Consider the following 19,189-nt stretch of genomic DNA (forward strand, 5'->3'; position numbering starts at 1 on the left):
TACCTTCCTTGGGGGATTGGATAGTAGGAAAACTCTCTCAACTTCCTTTGCTGCAACTGGAGCCCATTGCTCCTTGTTCTGTCATCTGCCCCCACTGAGACCAGTCTGGCTCCATCCTCTTTGCAGCTCCCCTTCAAGGCTGTTATTATTAAGTATCCCAAGGTGTTAACAGACCCCTGTTACAGCGTGGGGCTCACAGCAGTCGTAGTGCAGGCTGGAATCAGCAGTCACAAGTATTTTCACTTCGCTCAAATCGGCTTTTAAGAAGCCCAGAGGCATGGCTCTTTGAGGCTGCAATAAGCAGAAGTGCAGGCTGGAAAAGCTTGTTCTCTGCTCTAACCCTGACCTAGAAAGGCTCTCAGGGGTGACAGGTGAGATGGAGAAGACAAACAGTGGTGGGGAGGGGGTTTCAGTGCCACAAAAATAAAATTGCGTTTTGCAAATCTCCCAGGCATTCACTTCCAGACTCTTAGCTGAACCCGGAGGCAGAGGCTCACGGAAGTGGCTCGTGCATAAGGACATTGCTGTCCTCTAGTGGGAGGAAGGCGTCTGGCCTGCTCAGTGGTATCGCTTGGCTTGGCTGCATCTTGCCCGGCGTAGAGAGCCCCGATTGGAAAACCCAGGCTCGGAGCGAGTGCACGTGCAGCCAGCTGACGGCATTGGGATCTGTGCTATGTACAGCTGCGGCTCATTACACTATTACCTTATTCACGGTAGGATGATATATTTTTGAAAGCGTTCAGTGCAAATGGGGCGAATAACCCACGGGGCTGTCTACGGGATTCCCTCGCTGGCAGCGCGCTGGTGGTGCCAGTCTCAGTTAGCTTTTACTCCCCAGCTCCTCTGAGCTGCCTCTTGCAGCAAGTCTTCCAGTGAAGGGCTTAGGAAAAGCCCGGGCTCTTGCTTCCACAACCAACCCCAAGTTTATGCTGTTTCCCCTTCTGCTGCAGGCAGAGCTCTCTCCCCTAAGTACGGGGCCCCCTGAATTCACCGAGGAAGAGGACTTGCTCCCATCCAACCAGGCAGGGACCTAGGGGAACACCTGCCCCCGGTGCACGGATAGTCCCAGAGCAAAACGGCAATACCACGCTCAGCGTGTGAGGTTATGTCCCATGCAGTCTTATCTGGGGAAGCTGCCCTTCCTGAGCTCTAAGCATCTTTAAACTGATGCTGTATGAGAAAAAGCGAGACGCTGCAGCTGGAGCTCTCTGCCCTCTGCACCCCCACGACGGCGAGTGAAATTCAAGCCCCTGGAAGTGAGAGGCCAGAGTCTTCTTGCTGCTGTACTTCCTTTCTCCTAGAAAGCAGTGGGGGAGCTGGCCCTCCAACAACCGCAAGGGCTCCCAGCAGAGTGGGAATGTGCTTTAAGGCCAGAAACACAAAGCAGAATCCCTGCCCTGCCCTGCACAGATAAGCAAGGCGAGCCCCGGTGAGGTGCTCCCTGAAGGCCTTGGAGCCAGGGTCCAGTTATGGAATAAAAATCCTTTCAAATCAGTCCCTCTGGATTCAAACCAACATGGTGGAGACTGGCATCTGCCTCCAGCTTTTTTTGCATGGCAGCGGTACGACCAGGAGGGTCTGAAGATATATTGAAGCATCATATTATATTAAAAATGACCACACTGGTGGGGAGCAGGGGGCTCCCCAGCAGGTATAATGCCCGTTTAGCCAATTCTGTGCCATGCCCACTACAGCCAGGGCACTCCTATAGTAAGGGGACAAACCAGGCCAGCTTTTATACCGTGGGCCAAGTTGGCCCTTCCTCCAGCACAGAGGTGAGTTCTCCGCGTCTGCTTTTTTTCCCCCCTCCTCTGCAAACTGTGCCTGAGGTTTGGCTCCTGTGTGTAATAATAGTGCACTATCCAAGTGCTGCAGCTGGGAACAGAAACCCACCTGGCTGGGGTTTCAAACATACCTTTGCAGAGCCGGGGGTCCCAGTGAGGTCAGGAGGTAAGCAGCCTCCCAAAGACCAAACTCCGCTGTTCATGACTATACGCCGGCAAAATACCTTGCCCGAGACAACAAAACACACACGGATGCCCGAACCTGTCTTTACGGGACTGGTGCATGGAGCAAACAGAGAACTGGGATGGCAGATGCAGCCCTGCTCCCCTGGCTTGTTGGGAAGAAGCAGGCGAGCTGCCCACCTTGGAAACACAACTCACGAGAGCACAAAGCAGACGCAGGTCACAGCGCTCCTGCCAAACGCTGCTCGTCCCTGGAGGAGCCGGCCTGCGGCTTTCTGAGAAAGGTCAAGACCCAAGGAGCTTTGCAGAGCACTTTGAAGCTGGAGAGGGCTGTTGTTGTAACACAGCAAAGGCACAGCTTCCCTCGAGTTAAAACAAGCGGGTCACCGCCCTCCCCAGGGCTGTCAAACGAGCCGGGGCCTCATGCAAGGCGGCGGTGAAGGGTAGATTTTGTTTCTGCGGACAGGAAGAGCAATAAATAAATCCATGGGAGGCAGCTCTGGAGATGAGTCAGAGGCAGGAATGAAAGACAGGCCTTTTCTGGGGAGGTAATTACTGCCGTTGGAAATGCAGATTCCTAGCATGCCTCGGTTCTACGGGGCTGAATAAATATTCAGATGGGGATGGCTGCGTTATCCTCAAATGATTAGGGTGTAATTCATTCCTGGGCAGGTTTCCTGGCAAACGAACCCCAACAGACCAGCTTGCTTTGTCCTTCTGCAGTGAAGGAGCCCACCTCACAAAGGGGCTATGAAACTATGAAAGGCTGCCGCTGGTCTGCAGAGCTCCCCCGTGTTGGACGGGGAAGGGGCGCGCTGTCAACCCACCCGGGTGTGCCGGAGAAGGCAGGGAATTTGCCTCCAATACCAGCAGCAGCACAGAGCCCTCCCGTTAGGCGGCGATGAAGGCTGCAGCTTTCCTTGCAGAGGCCAGCAATGCTGCTCCCAGCCAGGACAAAACAGTGCTGCACTTTCCACCCAGCTGCCTTGACCCCAGGATTTACCTTTTGTGTCTACCTGCTCATGCTTTGCAATGCGAGTTTCAAGAGATGCAACTACCTGCAGGGTGCCCACGAAGGAAGGGGGAGAGAAGGGAGAGGAGGAGAAGAGGAGGGTCCTTGCTCCGAAGAGCAAACAGTGGATGATTTATTCCTTCAGTCGCTGTCCGGGCCCGGGCGGCTGCTTGTATCATGCCATTAGCTGGGGATTTCTGCTGAAGTGACCCCGCGACAGGTACAGGTTGTCTGTAGGAAGAGCCTCCATCTCTGGCAGTGCCACCCGCCCCTCCATGCTAAGGCTGCTGGGATAGACCTTCCCCCTGCTACATTTCATCTCTCTGCCCCACTGGCAGACAGAGATGGCAAAACAGCAGTCGCATCCCCCCCACTTGACCCCTTCCCCCCTTTTACCATCCAGGAATCAGAGCCTAGAGGAATCCAAACCCCGCCGAGAAACAAAGCGTGTGAAATAACTACACCGGGTCAATGCAGCCATTTCTCAGCAGGACCCAACAGAAGACGAGTCTAGCGAGAGTCATGAACAGCCGTGGGCTGCCTTTATTAATGGCACCACAGTAGCAGGCAGATGGCCAAGTCCAGATCCAGGTCTCTACGTACCGAAGAGTGACACGTGCTTGCAGTCGTACGCAAGAGTTGTGGCAAGCAGGAACCTAACCCCGAATCTTCCTGCCCAGCCCAGAGTGCCACCCATGTGACTGTCCTGCCAACAGACTAGCTACACACGGGACACAGACACTTCGTAATGGAGACAGCCCCAACCCCACCACCCCCAGCCCAAGGATCAGGGCACAAGCCTGTTCACTGCGGGCTGAGACATGCAGAGCAAGGGGAGCCCCTGCCCAAACCCCCTGGAGCAGAACAGAGTTGCACCCAGCAAGGCTGCCCGAGAGCTCGGTCTCCATCATGAATGCAATGACATCCTCCTCCCCCAGCTTACCTACTCCCTGCTACTCTGGTCCTCTCCCTTGTCTAAACTACCGACCCACAAAACCACATTAGCTGCACCGGGCAGTGACTAGGAAGTCCTCAGGTCCTAGGGGGTCACGTTCAGCACAGCCACACCCCCACCAGGGTGACAGCTCTGGGTGTTTCCAAAGAGCCTGAAACAAGAAAAGGGCAGAGAAAGTCTCCTTTCAAGTGGCAGGCCAGATTGTAAACAGACATAAAGTATATTTAACCTCAGCTATGGCTGTTCCTGGAGCCCGGGGATCTTTGCACCGCTTCGTTCATGATCGTCTCTAGGGGCTCTGCCTAACTGCATCGGCCTGAGGTTTAATGGCCTGAGGAATTCCTCACCAGGAATCTCTCTTCAGCGCTTGCTGAGCTCTGACCGCTGTGACGCGGTGCCATACGAACGGCCTTTCTGATTCTGGAGTGCGGTTTAGTGGGCCAGCATGAAGCCTTAAATCAAGGCATATATATATATATATATATATATATATATATCTGTGGCCAATATGTATATACACATGCACCCATATACAGGTCACATTTATAGTCATTTCCAGTCGCTCTCAAAGAGCAGCTGCTTTATGCCAGGCTGCTCCAAGGACCTGGTTGCCAGAGAAGACAGAAAGCAAAGGAGCACAGAGAGCAAATGCTTTTGGTACACGGACGGGGGAGGCATATGGATATGGCAAAGGACTCTATGCAAGGGAAAGCCACGTGGCCACAGTGCCTGGGCTGCATCTGCTCAAGAGATAAATGACTTCAGGACTGCCTCATCATCTCTTATAGCCCTTGTTCATCAAGATCCCTGTGCGCTGTGGGACTGTTTCAGAATCAGCCATCTGCCCTTGCTCCTTCGTTGCTTTGTTCAGCACAGATCTAATAGCATTATGCCATCTCCCCCCAGCACGCCATTTGTTAAGTGTTAGATTGGAGGGGGTTTCTGGAGTGACGCAGATCGATAAACGAGCTCCGACGGCCAGCACATCTCAACGAAGGCAAGCAAAGTCAGCCAAGCAGCAAAGGCCGACTGGAGTCGCCCATACAACATCGACTTACCTCCACCTGTTGATGTCCGGGTCAAATGCTTCTACGGTGGTCACATGCACAATGCCATCGAAGCCCCCGACAGCCAGTAAGTACCCGTTGGCGACAGCAGCTTTCACCTAAATACAAATCCCTAGGACTCAGCACCGAGGGTAAAGACATGGGTGAGGGGAGGCCTACAACCACACGGGTCTCGGGGATGGAAGAGCTATAAGAAACCTGTACATTGAATGGAAACAAATGGGAAGGGAGGGGAAGAAAACCTGAGAAGTCGGCTGTTCCCAGCCTTGCAGACACTGGTTTCCTATGTTAGCATGTACAGGGCTGTGCACAGGAACGGCAGATGTCTTGTGCTCTGATACTCCAACATCGCCACCGGGAAAGAGGAGGAAATCACCACAAACTGGGATGGACAGCTTAAAAGGAGTAAAAGAGACCAACCCACCCTGCTGAGTGGTGCCCCTTGTATAGGGAGACTGTTCTTCCCACCCCAAGCCTCACTTTTCAGACCTTCCCCCTCCCTTTTGGGATCTAAACCCTGTACTGAGCTTAGCAAGCATGGCAAGGTGACACTTTCAAACACAATTAACATGCAACTACCAGGGAGAGGCACGACTAACAATGAGCTTGCTTCCAGAAATACAGAACCGCTCATCTCTGCAACAATACGTTCAGCAAGGTTTTACTGTGCACGTCTTCAGTGAGGGAAGAGAAAGTGCACAGGAAGAAGTGGTCCTCTGAGAAAAGCCCTCTTTGATGAGCTAATAAATCCAAAAGAAACCAAGAAAGAAGCTGAAGTCTTTCTGGCTTCCTGTGTGGGGGTGCTTCTGGCCAGCTCCCTTCTCCGCATCTATCACGGTGGTACCCTGGGCCCAGGGCTGAAGGGCAAACAGGGAGTGAGACCCATCCCTACAGGATCCTTGGGTAGAAGCTGGCAGAAGAAGGCAAAAGATCAGCCTTCGTTACCTTATTCCTCTTCGACTGCATGGGCATCGCAGGGGACCATTTGTTCGAGACTGGATCAAACCGCTCAACGCTGCAGAGCTCCGTGAGGTCGTCCCGGCCCCCCACCGCATAGATCTTCCCTCCGAAGGTCGCGCAGCCAAGGTCTTCCCTGCACGTCCCCAGAGGAGGGCAAGGGGACCACGTGTCCTCGATGGGATCATATCGTTCCACTGAAGGAGACACCGCAGCAGAGAGGCGCAGGACTAAGAGCCACAGAATCCGGAGACCTCCTCCCTTCTCGGACCACAGGCAAGCCCCATCTGTGCCTCAGTTTCCCCACACTGACTACACTTGCCTTCCTCCCAGGGACACAAAGCACGGCCTTGACACCGGAGTGCCAGGTGCTTTGAAGACTGAAAGCGCCACGCAAATGCTAAGCACTGTTATTATGGTGTTAGAAGCAAAGGAGATACAGAACCCATTTCCAGGACTAGCGTGCTAGGAGGTTGCTTGTCGTTGAGTCAGGCGATCGGACTCAAGCAAGGGAAAAATGTAAAGGGAGGGAAGCAAAGCCTGGAGGGGGTCATGGGGTTGCAGACCATACAGCTCCATCCTACAGTGGTCGTCAAAGGGAGCAGCAAGCTGAATTAGTAAGTCAGGGCTTTGCTGCCTCAGCTGGCTCCCTCACCCCTGCAGGGTGCCAGGCTCTCAGTAATATGGGAGGCAGAGCACTTGTGGGGGCCAAGAGTAAGGATAACAGAAGGACTAGCTGGCCCTAGCACACAAAAGCCCCAGACACTTGTCTTAGAGGGTCGAAAGGGATTGCTGACACATTCCCATCAGGAAAAGGTTTCTGGTCACATGCACACAACTCTCCCATTACCTGAATAGAGCGGAGACTGCCCATCTGAGCCACCCACAGCATAGAGGTAGCCATCGAGCACTGCCACACCTAAGCCCATCCGGCGGCTGGCCATGGGGGCCACCTTGCACCACCTGTCCTCGCTCGGATCGTACCTGAAGGCAGGAGGAGTTCGTCATGAATTCAAAGACCTGCCCCAGAAGCAGCAGCCTTGGGTGCTCCCGAGAGCTCACGGGGGGTCATCTCCAAACCAGGTTTCTGGTCCCTGGCCCGTCTCCCTCTAGAGAAGGCTCCCAAGAACCATTATGAAATGCACCTTCCCGCTCGTCATCCTCACAAGGCCCGTCCTGTTTTCCCTCCTCCGCCCTTTGACTGCTAGATCTGTGACCGCTTACAAACAGGAGCATCAGGTGAATTTAGCACTGGCAAGAGCCCTGGTGACTGAAGGTCTCAACTGACAGACCAGGCTGAGATCACAGAGTCAGTGCAAATCTTCTCACCCAGCTCCCTCCAAGGCAGCGCGCACAGCCGAGGGAGAGGAAGGTATTCATTCACTCATGATTTCTCTGAAGAGATTTAGTCAAGCTGGGACCTCTCATTTTAATGGGGCTGAGTAGAGCAGGCCACCGTATGAATTAGCAAGCCATATCTGAGGTTTGCAGAGGCTGGGGGCCTCCCTGCAGAGGCTGGGTCCCTCCCTCTCCCTAGAAAACCAAAATGATCTGGAAGGGACAACCATAGAGGCGAGTCACTCGCGACAACCTCATCGGCAGGAATTCTTGAAGGACGCCGTCCTTGGCAGCTGTGTCCATCCACGTGCGTGGGACTGCACGTACCTTTCCACCGTGCTAAGGCAAAGCAATCCATCGTGACCGCCTACACAGTAGAGGTAACCGCCCAGCTCTGCCAATCCCACATCTCGCTTGCTTTCCCGCAGCGGGGCCACATCACAGCTCCATTCATTCACTTTGGGGTCATACCTGTGGGAAGGAAACAATAAATAAATAGCGTCCTTTTTAAAAAACTAGGTGAGATAATGTTGACAGCTGGTAAGATGGCAAACTCCTTGTATGCCAGTCTAAGAAACAAAAGGGTTAAGGGAGACGTTAGCTGGAACGGATGTGAGCAAGGAGCATCAGGTTGAGTTTCACTTTCGACGGGAAGATCTGCTGCCCCAGTTGCCTGGAGCATTGTACAGGTGCCGGCACTGAACAGGAATTACAAAAGAAGGGCTGAAGTGCTGGCTGGAGCCTAAAGAGACTTGTGGCCTGCCATCCACTTCTTCTTGTGACTGCCTCTCTCCACCTGTAAAATGGGAACATCACCCTGAGGCTCCTGGGAATGAGAAGACAGTGAAAACTTGGGCAGGATTCGATCCTACCAGAGCAGCTCCATAGCAAAAAATAAAAACAGATGGTCAGGCTTGAAATAGCCCAGACAGCAGGTATCACACACATCTTGGAAATGCATACGACACAGACAGGGCTGCTTTTATTCTTCAATTATGGAGCCCCACCCCCTAGGATCCAAACCCTTTCCCAGCTGGCGTGGTCTTCTCATTCCCAACAGATGGGAAACCTTTAAAGAAGAGACGAGAGACAGTTTTGAGGAATTGTTCACAACTATGAAAAAGGTGTGCTGTCGTTGAGGGGAGGGAATGCCGAATCGAGCCTAGCTATACCTATTTGCTACTTGGTAGATTCATTTGCACAATATACCAACCATCCTGCTCCTTGCTCATCCAGACTGGCCGTACCAGAGCTCCGGGAGTAGAACCAAGGTTGCTTTCTTTGAGCACCGTCTCCTCCTAAGGATTCAGGGGGAGTTTCAGGAGTCCAACTCTACCTCTTAATGGTCCCCGTTAATAAGAAGCGAAGGGACGGCAGGGTACGAGTGGGCTATCCACCTGCTAACACACGTTCACTTGGAGGAACTCAAGCAAGTGCTTCAGGGTCCCAAAGAGGTCTCATAAAGTAGCTAACACATTTCTGTCTCAGCAAAAGCAGCTTTCCCAAGAGGCTACAGCCAAACTCCACCTAGTGAAAGATGCTCTCTTCCCTCAGGCCTCAATCCTGCCTGCCCTAATCCTAAGAATCATCTTCCACCTCCTTTATAGACTTTTAGTTGACTTCTTCAGGTTATTTCAGCCTCCAGACCAGCTTAATTTGCATCCCTTTCACAGATAAAGTTCACAATTGTCCCTTCATTATCATAGGCCCAAGAGTTTCCATTAAGGCTCAGAGCTCTATGCTTTTGCAGACTGAAAAGTAAGATTATGTGGTTAAAAAAAAAAAGAGTGTGCTTCATATCCTATCTGAAGAGCAATCTAATTCCTGGAGCCCACCAATGTGTTTATCATACTTAGGAGCCATTTTACCCTTCAGCGATCGTTTCTGCTCCTGCTCAGATTCCCGATGGAGACGGTTTACACTCCGCTCAACCTGTGAGCAACGGGAGCGAGAGATCATTGGGCATCACCTTTCAGCTTGGAGAGACGGTGCATTTCAAGCCTCAGAAACTTTCTGAACTTCAAGCTCTGGTTTTAACCCACTTGATAAGGATGATGACTTAACACACAGGATAGAGACTATAGAGGTGGGCCAAGAAGGAGCAAAGGTCATGTTTAAACAGTTACCCAACGGGCAGTGCTTCTGAGTCCAAAGTCTCATTTGGAGATTGCTGCATAGATCCAAAACCCAAACAGAGAGGAAGGTGGTAAAGTGTTCATATGTCTATTTATTTTCTGCTACCCCAAAAGAACCATAGGTTTGTCTACACTGCACCCAGTTGTGACTACAAACATTACCTGGGCTACTTTTAATCTGTCTAGCACAGGCAACAATCGCAATGTAGTCATGGTGGCTCAGACCACCTAGGCCCACACCCAGGTCTGATCCAGGAATGCGTGATCCAAAATCCCAAGTAAAGTCTGCAGTTTCCAGCAGTGCCTGCAAACAAGAACCACCCAGAGAGATGGTGGAGCCTCCATCCTTGGAGGTTTTAAGGCCCAGCTTGACAAAGCCCTGACTGAGATGATATAGTTGGGCCTGGTCCTGCTTTGAGCAGGGGGTTGGACCAGATGTGACCTCCCGAGGTCCTTTCCAACCCTCATTTTCTACGATTCAATGAATGCCAGGCCCCAGCTAGCATGCCTACGTAGGGACTTTCCTCTGCACATGCAAAGAACATGTCAATCCCTCGCCTTCTTGCCTGCCTTCTAGCCCTGCGCTCCTACTTGACATAGGATTACCTCTCCACGCTGCTGAGACACGTCGTGCCATCAAAGCCCCCGACGGCATAGATGCAGTTTTTCAGAGAAGCCACTCCTGCCCCACGGTGCGGTCGAGAGACAGAGCCCAGCACTTTCCATTCATGCTGGAGGGGGTTATAACGTTCCACCCCGCTGACGGCGTCCCTGTGGTGCCAGCCTCCCACTGAAAAGATGAAACATAGCACAAGCGCAGAAGGATAAGCGGGACGAAATGCAATCAGGGACGGCTGAGAAGAGAGCAGCTCAGAGCCCTTTGCCACCACTGAGTAACTCTCAGAGCTCCCCTGCCGAGGCAGGAAACGGTTACTGTACCAGTTCTGCATAGGCTGGAAACAGGCCCAGGGAAATGAAGTAACTTGCTTCAGGAGATGCAGAATGACAGGAGAAAACCTGGGACCAGAACTTGGGGCTCCCTATTCCCCACATCTATCCCTTGGGCTTCAGTATGGGGAACTTAATTGGCTGAGAAATATAAAGTGTGTGTATGTGCATATCTATACACATCCCCCCAACACTTAAACCAGCTCTCTGTTGCTATCTTATGCCCCGCATCTACCCATCACCATTATACCGAGTCACTGCACGCACCATTTTGAGAACTCCAGGCATCCGAGAGGCTTGCAGACTCCGGACGGTGCTTAATGACCAGTTATTGCGGGGGCAGTTGTATCATCGTGCTTGAAAATAAACCAGCTTAGAAAAAAACCCAGAAAACAAAACTCTGCAACACAAATTCTCCTACCCAAATTAAATCAGTTCGTGAGAAAGAGCAGAGAGAAAACAATACTGCTTTGATCTAGGGATTTGGAGAAGCATTTTGGTTTTGTTGGTTGTACCAGCTGGGCGCCCATAAACATGCAACCAGGGATATTTTAAAGACAGGTAGGAAGCATTACTGGTTTATTGAATTTTTACATTTCCAGGGTTTTCCAGCAGGCTTCAGCAGTTATTTATCAACACGCCCATAAACAGCATCATTCCTTGGGTGCTATTACATAAATATTGTGGTGGTTGTTTGATCAGATTACTACCATCATAAGGCAATTTAAAATAAATGACTTGACACTCAGGTACTGAGAACACCATGCTGAGTTTAATTGGAACCAACTGCAATTGGGATGCTGCAGTCGTGGGTTTTATTATTAGTTCACAAATGCTTAACTGGGAGAACTAATATTTTTTGTGGAAATGGTTTCAAACGCTAGTATTCATTTGCTCACTAAGTAGTTTAGCTGGGCTGGAACTCTTGCAAGGTGTAGTTTTTCAGAGCATAGCCCAAGCTTTTTCTGAAATAAGAAAAGATTTTCTGATTAATTCATTTCTAGGGGAAAGATGGTAACCGATGCTGTTCACGCTCATTGACTGCTTGGGATCTACAGAGTGCAACTTCCGCAACAGCTGAAGGGGTTTCAAAGTTTACACCTGGAAAAGATGCTCACCTCGCTCCAAAGTGAGTCCTGTTAGAACTAGCAGATCCCCGCTTTACATGGGGACGCATTTGCTGCAGACAGGTTTCCCCTTCTCAGAAAATGGGTAGGGTATGTTACATCAATGCATCTTCCATACACCGATGTGCCATTACCCATCTCTCTGCTCTAGAACCTGGGATCCTGACAGATCGTGGACCAAAGGATTAGGGCGTGGAACGAGATTCTCCCTACAATCCTGTCCCTTCAGACCATTCAGTCAGATCTACCGCAAAGCTTCCTCCCCGAGTTGAGATCTGGGTCTCGACCCACTTGCTCTGTCACTATTATTTGGATTAGCCAAAAAAACCAAACAAACCCCAACGTGTGCAACAACTTAACAGTTTGGACAGAAGAGAGAGACTGCCATCAGCTCCCCCGTAGTAGTTCTTGGATCAGCAAACTCCCCGAAAGCAACAGCTCATGGAGAGGCACCTGCTCTGGTCTTGAAAAAACTGGCATGCTCAGCGCCGAGCTATGGTAGCACAGAGCTCAGCAAGGGCTGCAAGCAACCCACCCTTTCCCCCCACCACCAAGAGAAATTGAGACAATCCTGGGGTGCTGAGCTTGCCCCCAACTCTGCTCTCAGCCAGGGGTTGCCAGTATCTGAGCTAGCTCTTTTAAAATTAGCCTGGGTATGTCAGCATCAGCTACAGTCACAAGGGTGACAGCAGTGCAAACATACCCTAAATCCACAAACTCCCTGCCAACCAATGGCCTGGCAACCCTGCCTTTCAGATAAGATAGATAAGAAGCCTGAAATCTTCTAGATGCACGTATTCATTGCTTACAGAGGTTAGACACAGCACTGAATTACCTGAACTTTGGATTCAGGCATAATCTCCCATGCCACGGGTGGGTGGAACCAGAAGTCATCACGGGAGTTAGATCGTGGTTAGAGAACAGTGCACACAACATACACCGATAATTGTTTAACCCCTACTGCCAAACGCTAGAGGCAGATTAATCCTCCACAAGTCCTCTGCACTGTATTTGTAGCATATTAGGTAGACAACAGAAACCTTGTTTTCTCATATTGCCCCAAGACCTTAGACCATTTCATCTTTATGAATAAGGATATTCATAAAGATGCTGGGAGCTGGATCAGGCCATTAGCAGAAAGATGCTCCAGTGCTGGGAGCTGGACCTAGCCATTAGCATGCCGTCTCCCATCCTCAGAAAGGCTGAGCTCTGTTGCCTTACACTGATGCTTCATCCTTGATGTTTGATTCTCTTATCTAGTCAGCGCCACTTCTATATTGGTATTTTTAATGCTTTTCCCAACCTCTGTGACAAACCCAACATGCATCAGGCAAAACCAATGGAGGAGGAGAAAGGACAAACTTACCAGCAAAAACAAGCTCAAGCTGCTTGCTTGTCTCAGAAGCTCTGGACTCGGCCTCCTGGATAACCCTTTTTGCCTGCAAGTCAAGCTGTTCCCTAAAGCAAAGCAAATTCCCCAGTTACACCAATATCTCAGAAGAGCTCGGCTGGCCAAGCAGGCACTGACACATTCCCAGGGAAACATTAGTTACTGCTGGGAAAGGACACACACGATACGAGGGATAAAACAGTAGTGGAGACCTTACAAACAGCTGCTGCAGGCTCTGTGCTAATGAAGATTTAAGCTCCAACAACTAATCCCAATGATCAGTGAGGAGGCTTGTACATCCTTTGCAATATCCAGGGTCTGAATGGGAGCACTGTGTGTCTCATGACTACAGATCCTGGTTTATTTTTTCCTTTGCTGTCTAAGTTAGCAAGTAGCAGCAAACTGAATACAGCTCGGAGGTCAGGCACTTTCCCAAAGACCCATCAAACAAGCACCTACCTGTAAAGTTGGGCAGCAAAACCTGTGCAGTTGTTTCTGATTGCTGACTACGGCAGAGCTGGAGGTTCACAGGTAGCTCTAAAGCTGGTTTTTCAGATTGTACTGCAAAATTAAGAGCTTGGAGTTCTTTAATACCACCAAGCTAACAAACTACCCCTGGAGTTAAGCAAGAATGGAATCAATAACGTTTAATTTATTGAAAATTAAGAAGGGTCTATTAGAAACTCTTCTTTCTCCTCTAAAACCTACAGAATATCACCATAGGGTTTCTGAAACATCTAAACCCGGGATGGCCAGCTTGAGACACGAGTGCCACAAATAGCATAGGCAGCCTCTGTGCGGCATGAGGGAGACTGGGAAGGGGACGGGTGATGCAGTGACAGATAGGGCAGGGAGCAGAAAGCAGAGCAGGAGATGAGGTAGGTGAAGGGGATCAGAAGGATAGTAGAGGGGTAGGGAGGTACAGGGCTAATTTGTGGCACGAGTGTGAAAACCGATGATTAAACCACCTCTCTAAAGCAGGGGGGATCATTCGCTATCAAAATGCTATACATAAAGACAGTTCACAAGTACTCCTGTTCTCTGCTCAGTCTTGTGGGGCTTTAACCTAAGAGTTTGCTAGAACATTAACCAAATTGCTCTCCACTTCCAAAAAAAGACAGTGATGTTTTTGAACCATTTTTCTACCCTTTTCTTTTTCTTTTTTTTTTTTTAATTTAGGGAAAGCATCTTCCTTAACCCCCAAAACGAGGTGTGCACAAAGTGAGAGCGTTGTGTATACTATATAAACAGCATTACTATATTCCCGTCTTCACAATCCTTCAGCCTTGCTCTTAACTTCATTTTTCGCCCAATTTTCCCACTGATTTTCCTCCCCTTCACTGCTTTATGGAAATAGGAACGCAACAACATTCAAAATCAAGCTAATCTTTCAAATATAGCAAGTCTGAATGGCATGAAATACACTTAAAGTGAGGCGATTCAACCCTGTTAACGTATCAAAACCTGAAAACATATATTGAGTTGTGGTGAGGTCAGAAGAGAGACAGATTACCGAAGAGTGCTAGGGGGACTTTAAATTCATGCAGCGATGTTAAATTAGTAACCTGCAAATTATGTAATTCTCTGCTATGCCGTCTATGGAACTCACCCTTTGTCTTCATATATACCCATCCCCATGCACTGAAGGAGCTCGCAGGGCCGTGAAGACTGGGTTGATCACTTCTCTCTAGTCCCGATGGGAGCAGGAGACTTATATGTCAACCCACACACCAAAAATAGGAAGGTGCCGCATGCGTTGGGAAGGAAGGTCACATAGCGTACGAATTCCTTGCAATCCTTTGTTCCCCTCTGCAGCAAGACTCGATAGCCTCCTGAACCCAAGCAACTACTCACCATGACTTTGGGTACCTGATATCTGTCAAGCAGCAGCTTTACCCATTGCTGCCCCCTTCTCCTTTATCACTAATTTAGTTCTTAAACGGTGCTCTGCAAAATAGTTCCTCTCACCTTTAGGTCAGTTGGGTACAAAGAACAGCCATGAAAATCCACGTGCCGTGCATCCCAGAGTGAAACTGGATCAGAACCCAAACCGGTCAAGACCAAAGCTGAGCCAAGTGTGGCCTCCACCTGGGTCACTTGGTGCCAGAGGCTCGAGACCCCCCCAAAACAGAATGGATGCCAGCAGAAGAAAAGAGCTTTGTGTGTCAGCTTGCATGTCCCGTGTACCAATATGGAGCACTTCCCATGTCCTAAACTGAGATAAAACACAATTGCAAATCAGCCTGAGGAATGAGTGTTTCTGAAATGCTAGCACAGCAGTCAGTCATTTCCCTCCCTAAAGGCAGGACTGTGTCTGATCCTGCAGCCCTGCTGGATTTGACTCACTTCAACACAACATACCAACTCTAGTAGCATTTCTCCTCCATTTCACTCACCCAAGCACCGATGGACAGCCAAAGCCACATTCTAGTTTTTGCACAACTGAAGAAGGTTCTGGATCCGGATTCCAATCCATCTGCACCATGATGTGTGGGTCACGTGCATAGCAGTGCCTGGATAGCCACCAAGTCTTCAAATGCAGCAGGAAAAGATGCTCTCCACCCCATTGCACTGCTGCTGTAGGTAGCAAAGCCAGGCATTAACGAGCAACGTTTCTATAATACATCACAAAACAGACTTACCCTCTTTCCACCAAACCTATAGGAGAATCATTCTATGGACTTCAACAGGAGCAGGGGCAAGATCCTGGCATTACAACAAGTGACTTAGAAACAGGAGATGAGCTGGGTCATCTAGTTCATCTCCCACCCTTATTGTGTTCTCACAGTGCCTAGGAGCCCCAGCCCTGGTGAAGGAACCTGTTGTAGTAGATGCTGTGTAAACACACAATAAAGAGGGTCCTAAAGGAGCTCACAATCGAAGATGGGGACAACAGGGAGAGAAACAGAAATGGGAGGATACAAAAAAAAAGAATAACAGGCACATCTTCCTCCTCACCAACTCCTGCCACTGTGCTGCTCAGATAAAATCTACTATTAAATCTCATTCGCAAATGCCGTCCATGCTATCAGTGTCTCTGTTTTGCCTTCTGGCTGCTTTTAACCCCGAACAAGTGGTCTTTTGTTTGTTTCCCTTTTTCCCTTTCTGATTGCTCTTATGAAAATGGAGTCGACGTGGTTAGACCACAGGCGCGGAAGCCAGGCTCCTGACTTCTATTCCCGGCTCTGTTGCCGTCATTTATAATAGATAAGCAAATCTCTTTCCATTCTGAGCCTTAGTTTCCTACCAGCTGTAAACTGGGAAACAGTATGTATTTTGAAGGCTTAAGCAATGCTCGTAGCGTGACTGGAGACCCTCCAATGGAAGGCATATCAAAAGTAGGGCATTAAGTCTTCATCAAAAGCAAAGGAAGAGCATCCCTGTTGACTAAAGCAGCAACGAGTTGAAATAAGACTTGAAAGGGAAACCACCACGGATTTCAGTACCCAGTGGCAAAAGTTATAGGTACCACCAGCATGAGTCATTGTGCTAGGAGCTAAGTCAATCCAGTACTGGAGTTGGGCTGTGCTTAATAGAATAGCAACATGGCATTAAATACAGCCATAAACCTTTTAAAGAGCTTTACGTAACACTACTCATTACAGAACAAAGGGTGTTCGTTAAGAGGTCAGTGGCGAGTCTGAGGTTACAAGTACGTTCTGGTAAAGAAGCCCTCACCTTATTTGCCGTCTCGTGGCTGGCTACACATGACAGCGGCGTCGCATTTGGGTTCCAGTAGCTGTACACCAGACTTCAAGTCCTCACTACTGCTTGGGATTTGAGGCGACAGCGCAGGAGTTGCTTGGCGAGAGCAACTCCTTTCAGGTGCAGGAAATTGTTCAGAGGCCTCTCATGTGCGGCTGCACTGCATCTGATACCCCTGCACTTTAAGGGGCGCTGGGAATGCCCCCCTGCAGTCAAAGCAAACACAGTGGTTTCTGCCCCCCGATATTCCCCAGCAGTCCCCATCACTGGCAATTCCTCCAAGGGCAGCTCAGCCTTTCCACCCCAATCTTTGTATCATGTACTATTTTCCCTGGAAGAGAATTAGACCCATGGCCTGGATGTGGGTGAGGGCCCACATATGGGTACGTCCAGGATTAAAACATGCTCAGTTTTAAAGCAAACCTTTCCAGTTGTGCATACGCACCCTGCGGTGGAACAGCCGACCGGAGCTCTTTTTCTCCTGATCCATAATAAAGATTTCACAGGCCAAGTGCACCTTCTGCAAACCCCACGGCTGGACAAGCACGGGCCTCGGCAGGGGCAGAATTGGCTCTGCTGCAGGAACTGAATAAGCAACTCTGGAGGATGCATGAGCCCAGCAAGAGCCTGATCTCTCACCTGAAACATTATGGGCTCTGCAGGGACTCCAGGCACAAGCTTCCTCCCTCATCTCTGCCCTGGAAATCTCAAAGGGAGCAGGTAGCAGCAGCAAAGAAGTATCCACCTCTCAGGGGCTGTGTAAGGATTAATGACTTAGTGTGGGCAGAGCTTTGAAGCTCAGGAAATGCCAATGCCATGGGGCATTAGCACATCCCTTGTTTCCTTCTGCCCCCCCAATTTAATTTCAGACTTTCCCTATGCCTGAAGAAGGGCATATGTGCCCAAAAGCTTGCAACGAACAACTTTTCCAACTTTTTAGTTGGTCTAATAAAAGATATGACATCTACCCAAATAACCTTGTAGCCATGTTGGTCTAAGGACATAGGCAGACAGCCAAAGTTTAATTTCTTGCATTTTGATAAATCTGTAAAACTTTCCCCAGATTTAAATCATCTCCTCTCCATCCCTCATTTTTCTCTTTTGCAAACTTGGCCAGACCTCTGCTCTCATACATAATTCATAAACAGACAGAAATAATTAGCGAGCAATTTAAATAAAAGAGAAAAACAGAAGGAAGTCCTTAATTGTAGTGCCATGGGGAAGATCAATCAAGAGATCAGCACGGCTGGTTACAATAAAAAGAACATTTTTCACAACTTGTAGGTATTTTAAGGATGTTAATGCTTGGCATGTCAGCACAGCAACACCTCCTTTCGCCTCCAGTTGTCCCAGCCTTAAATAACAAGGGGACGGCTGTCAAGGCCAGAGCAGCCTGTGCGGCTGTTGGAAAGTGCAAATTGCAGAGGCTTCTGAGCAATTCAAATATAAATATATGTGCATGGGGCACCTGTGGGAAAGGATCTCTTCCACATTCCCGGAGGCCCAGGCATTCCACCCCTCGGGCCAAATCAGGAGGGCGGCTGTTGAGCTAATGGAGAAACTCAGCTAGCCAGAGGGAGAGCCAGGGGTTGATTAACCCTCCTGTGCCCTAAGCCTCTGGCAACTTTTCCTCCACGCTCCGACCATTAAGTGAACTTCTTGCAAGCTTTCATGCAGGATTTCTCCAACAGGCCAAAGCCCATCCAAGGATACACTGGAAAGGGTGGGATCAGAGCACTATCCCTTGAGCCCATGACATGCACACTAAGTCAGACCAAAGCCAACATGGAGAGAACAAGCAAGGTCACCCACATACCAAATTTCTCATCCAGCCTGTCAGTAAGCAGGGAACTGGCAGGAAGGGAAATGCTGCAGAGCAGCACCCGTGTGGGTTTTTCTCAGTCGCATCCCCACTTCACCCCCATCGCGGAGGTTGTTTGTAACCACAGTGATCAAAACAGTCCATGAGCAGAAGGAAAGAAATTCACCTCGTCTAAAGACTTGGAATCCAAATGGCATTTACTCCAAGGAGATGTGGCCCAGGGGTCACTCAGGAGGTCTGAGCATCTGGTGGACCGTCTGCTGCAGCCACGCTTCAGTTTCTTGAGACAGAAACACCTCTTCAATGGACTGAGCTCAGGTCCAAGCTCTGGGAACCATCAATAGCTGATCCCAGCCCTGACATCAGTCACAAAGGAGATGGGAAATGCTGGCAGGGGAGCTGCAGCCATGTGCAAGCGGCAGAGAGCTGACTTCTGCAGTAGGTGCCTGCTCCACGCAACCCACTGGGACAGCCCTTTACAGATGGCCTTGTTAGGCAAAGTGGAAGCCTGCCTCCATGCCAGGCAAGGCAAGGCACAGGCAACAGTCTCCCATACGGTCTAGTATGTTGTTTCCATCGCACTCATTGCTCGTGTCCTTGTCAGCTCACGGGGGATTTCAGCACCTCGTCACGGGCACTGACAAACACCCTGATAATAAACAGAGCAGAGGCCAGAGTCCCGGGATTGTGAGCAATGCTACAATAGCAAAACGGTACTTCCTACAAACAGGCATTTAGAACAGAAAGGACAGCTGAGTTTGGAGGG

General features: G+C 49.8%; 1 protein-coding gene across 4 annotated transcripts; it reads right to left on the reverse strand.

Annotated features, from left to right (window-relative positions):
* Positions 1-9: 9 nt before the first annotated feature.
* LOC102376999 (kelch-like protein 20) lies at positions 10-18,827 on the reverse strand. Of its 4 annotated transcripts, XM_025193875.1 has the most exons (11): positions 18,590-18,827; positions 16,575-17,356; positions 15,293-15,470; positions 14,506-15,111; positions 12,873-12,964; positions 10,038-10,751; positions 7,624-7,767; positions 6,809-6,942; positions 5,947-6,155; positions 4,993-5,099; positions 10-4,085 (listed from the first exon to the last, which is right to left on the reverse strand). In XM_025193875.1, exons 6-11 carry the CDS (start codon positions 10,379-10,381, stop codon positions 4,019-4,021), a joined length of 1,005 nt encoding a protein of 334 aa, XP_025049660.1. In that variant the 5' UTR covers positions 10,382-10,751; positions 12,873-12,964; positions 14,506-15,111; positions 15,293-15,470; positions 16,575-17,356; positions 18,590-18,827; the 3' UTR covers positions 10-4,018. The 4 variants fall into 4 exon arrangements, with proteins under 4 accessions (XP_025049660.1, XP_006017001.2, XP_025049662.1 ...); XM_006016939.3 differs by lacking the exon at positions 18,590-18,827 and having other exon boundaries at positions 10,038-10,221; XM_025193877.1 differs by lacking the exons at positions 16,575-17,356; positions 18,590-18,827 and having other exon boundaries at positions 15,293-15,475.
* Positions 18,828-19,189: the final 362 nt, after the last annotated feature.

The sequence above is a fragment of the Alligator sinensis genome, unplaced genomic scaffold, assembly GCF_000455745.1.
Source record: "Alligator sinensis unplaced genomic scaffold, ASM45574v1 scaffold611_2, whole genome shotgun sequence".
Classification (NCBI taxonomy): domain Eukaryota; kingdom Metazoa; phylum Chordata; order Crocodylia; family Alligatoridae; genus Alligator; species Alligator sinensis.

What these genes read in the sequence shown, in the direction of transcription:
- LOC102376999 (XM_025193875.1), bottom strand. Translation starts at nt 10,381, where the DNA reads ATGCAGAACTGGTACAGTAACCGTTTCCTGCCTCGGCAGGGGAGCTCT. An exon ending in TGCCTTAGCACGGTGGAAAG is followed by an intron (nt 6,943 to 7,623) that starts GTACGTGCAGTC and finishes TCCTGCCTTCAG; the next exon opens with GTACGATCCGAGCGAGGACA. An exon ending in CCGGACATCAACAGGTGGAG is followed by an intron (nt 4,086 to 4,992) that starts GTAAGTCGATGT and finishes TTCTTGTTTCAG; the next exon opens with GCTCTTTGGAAACACCCAGA.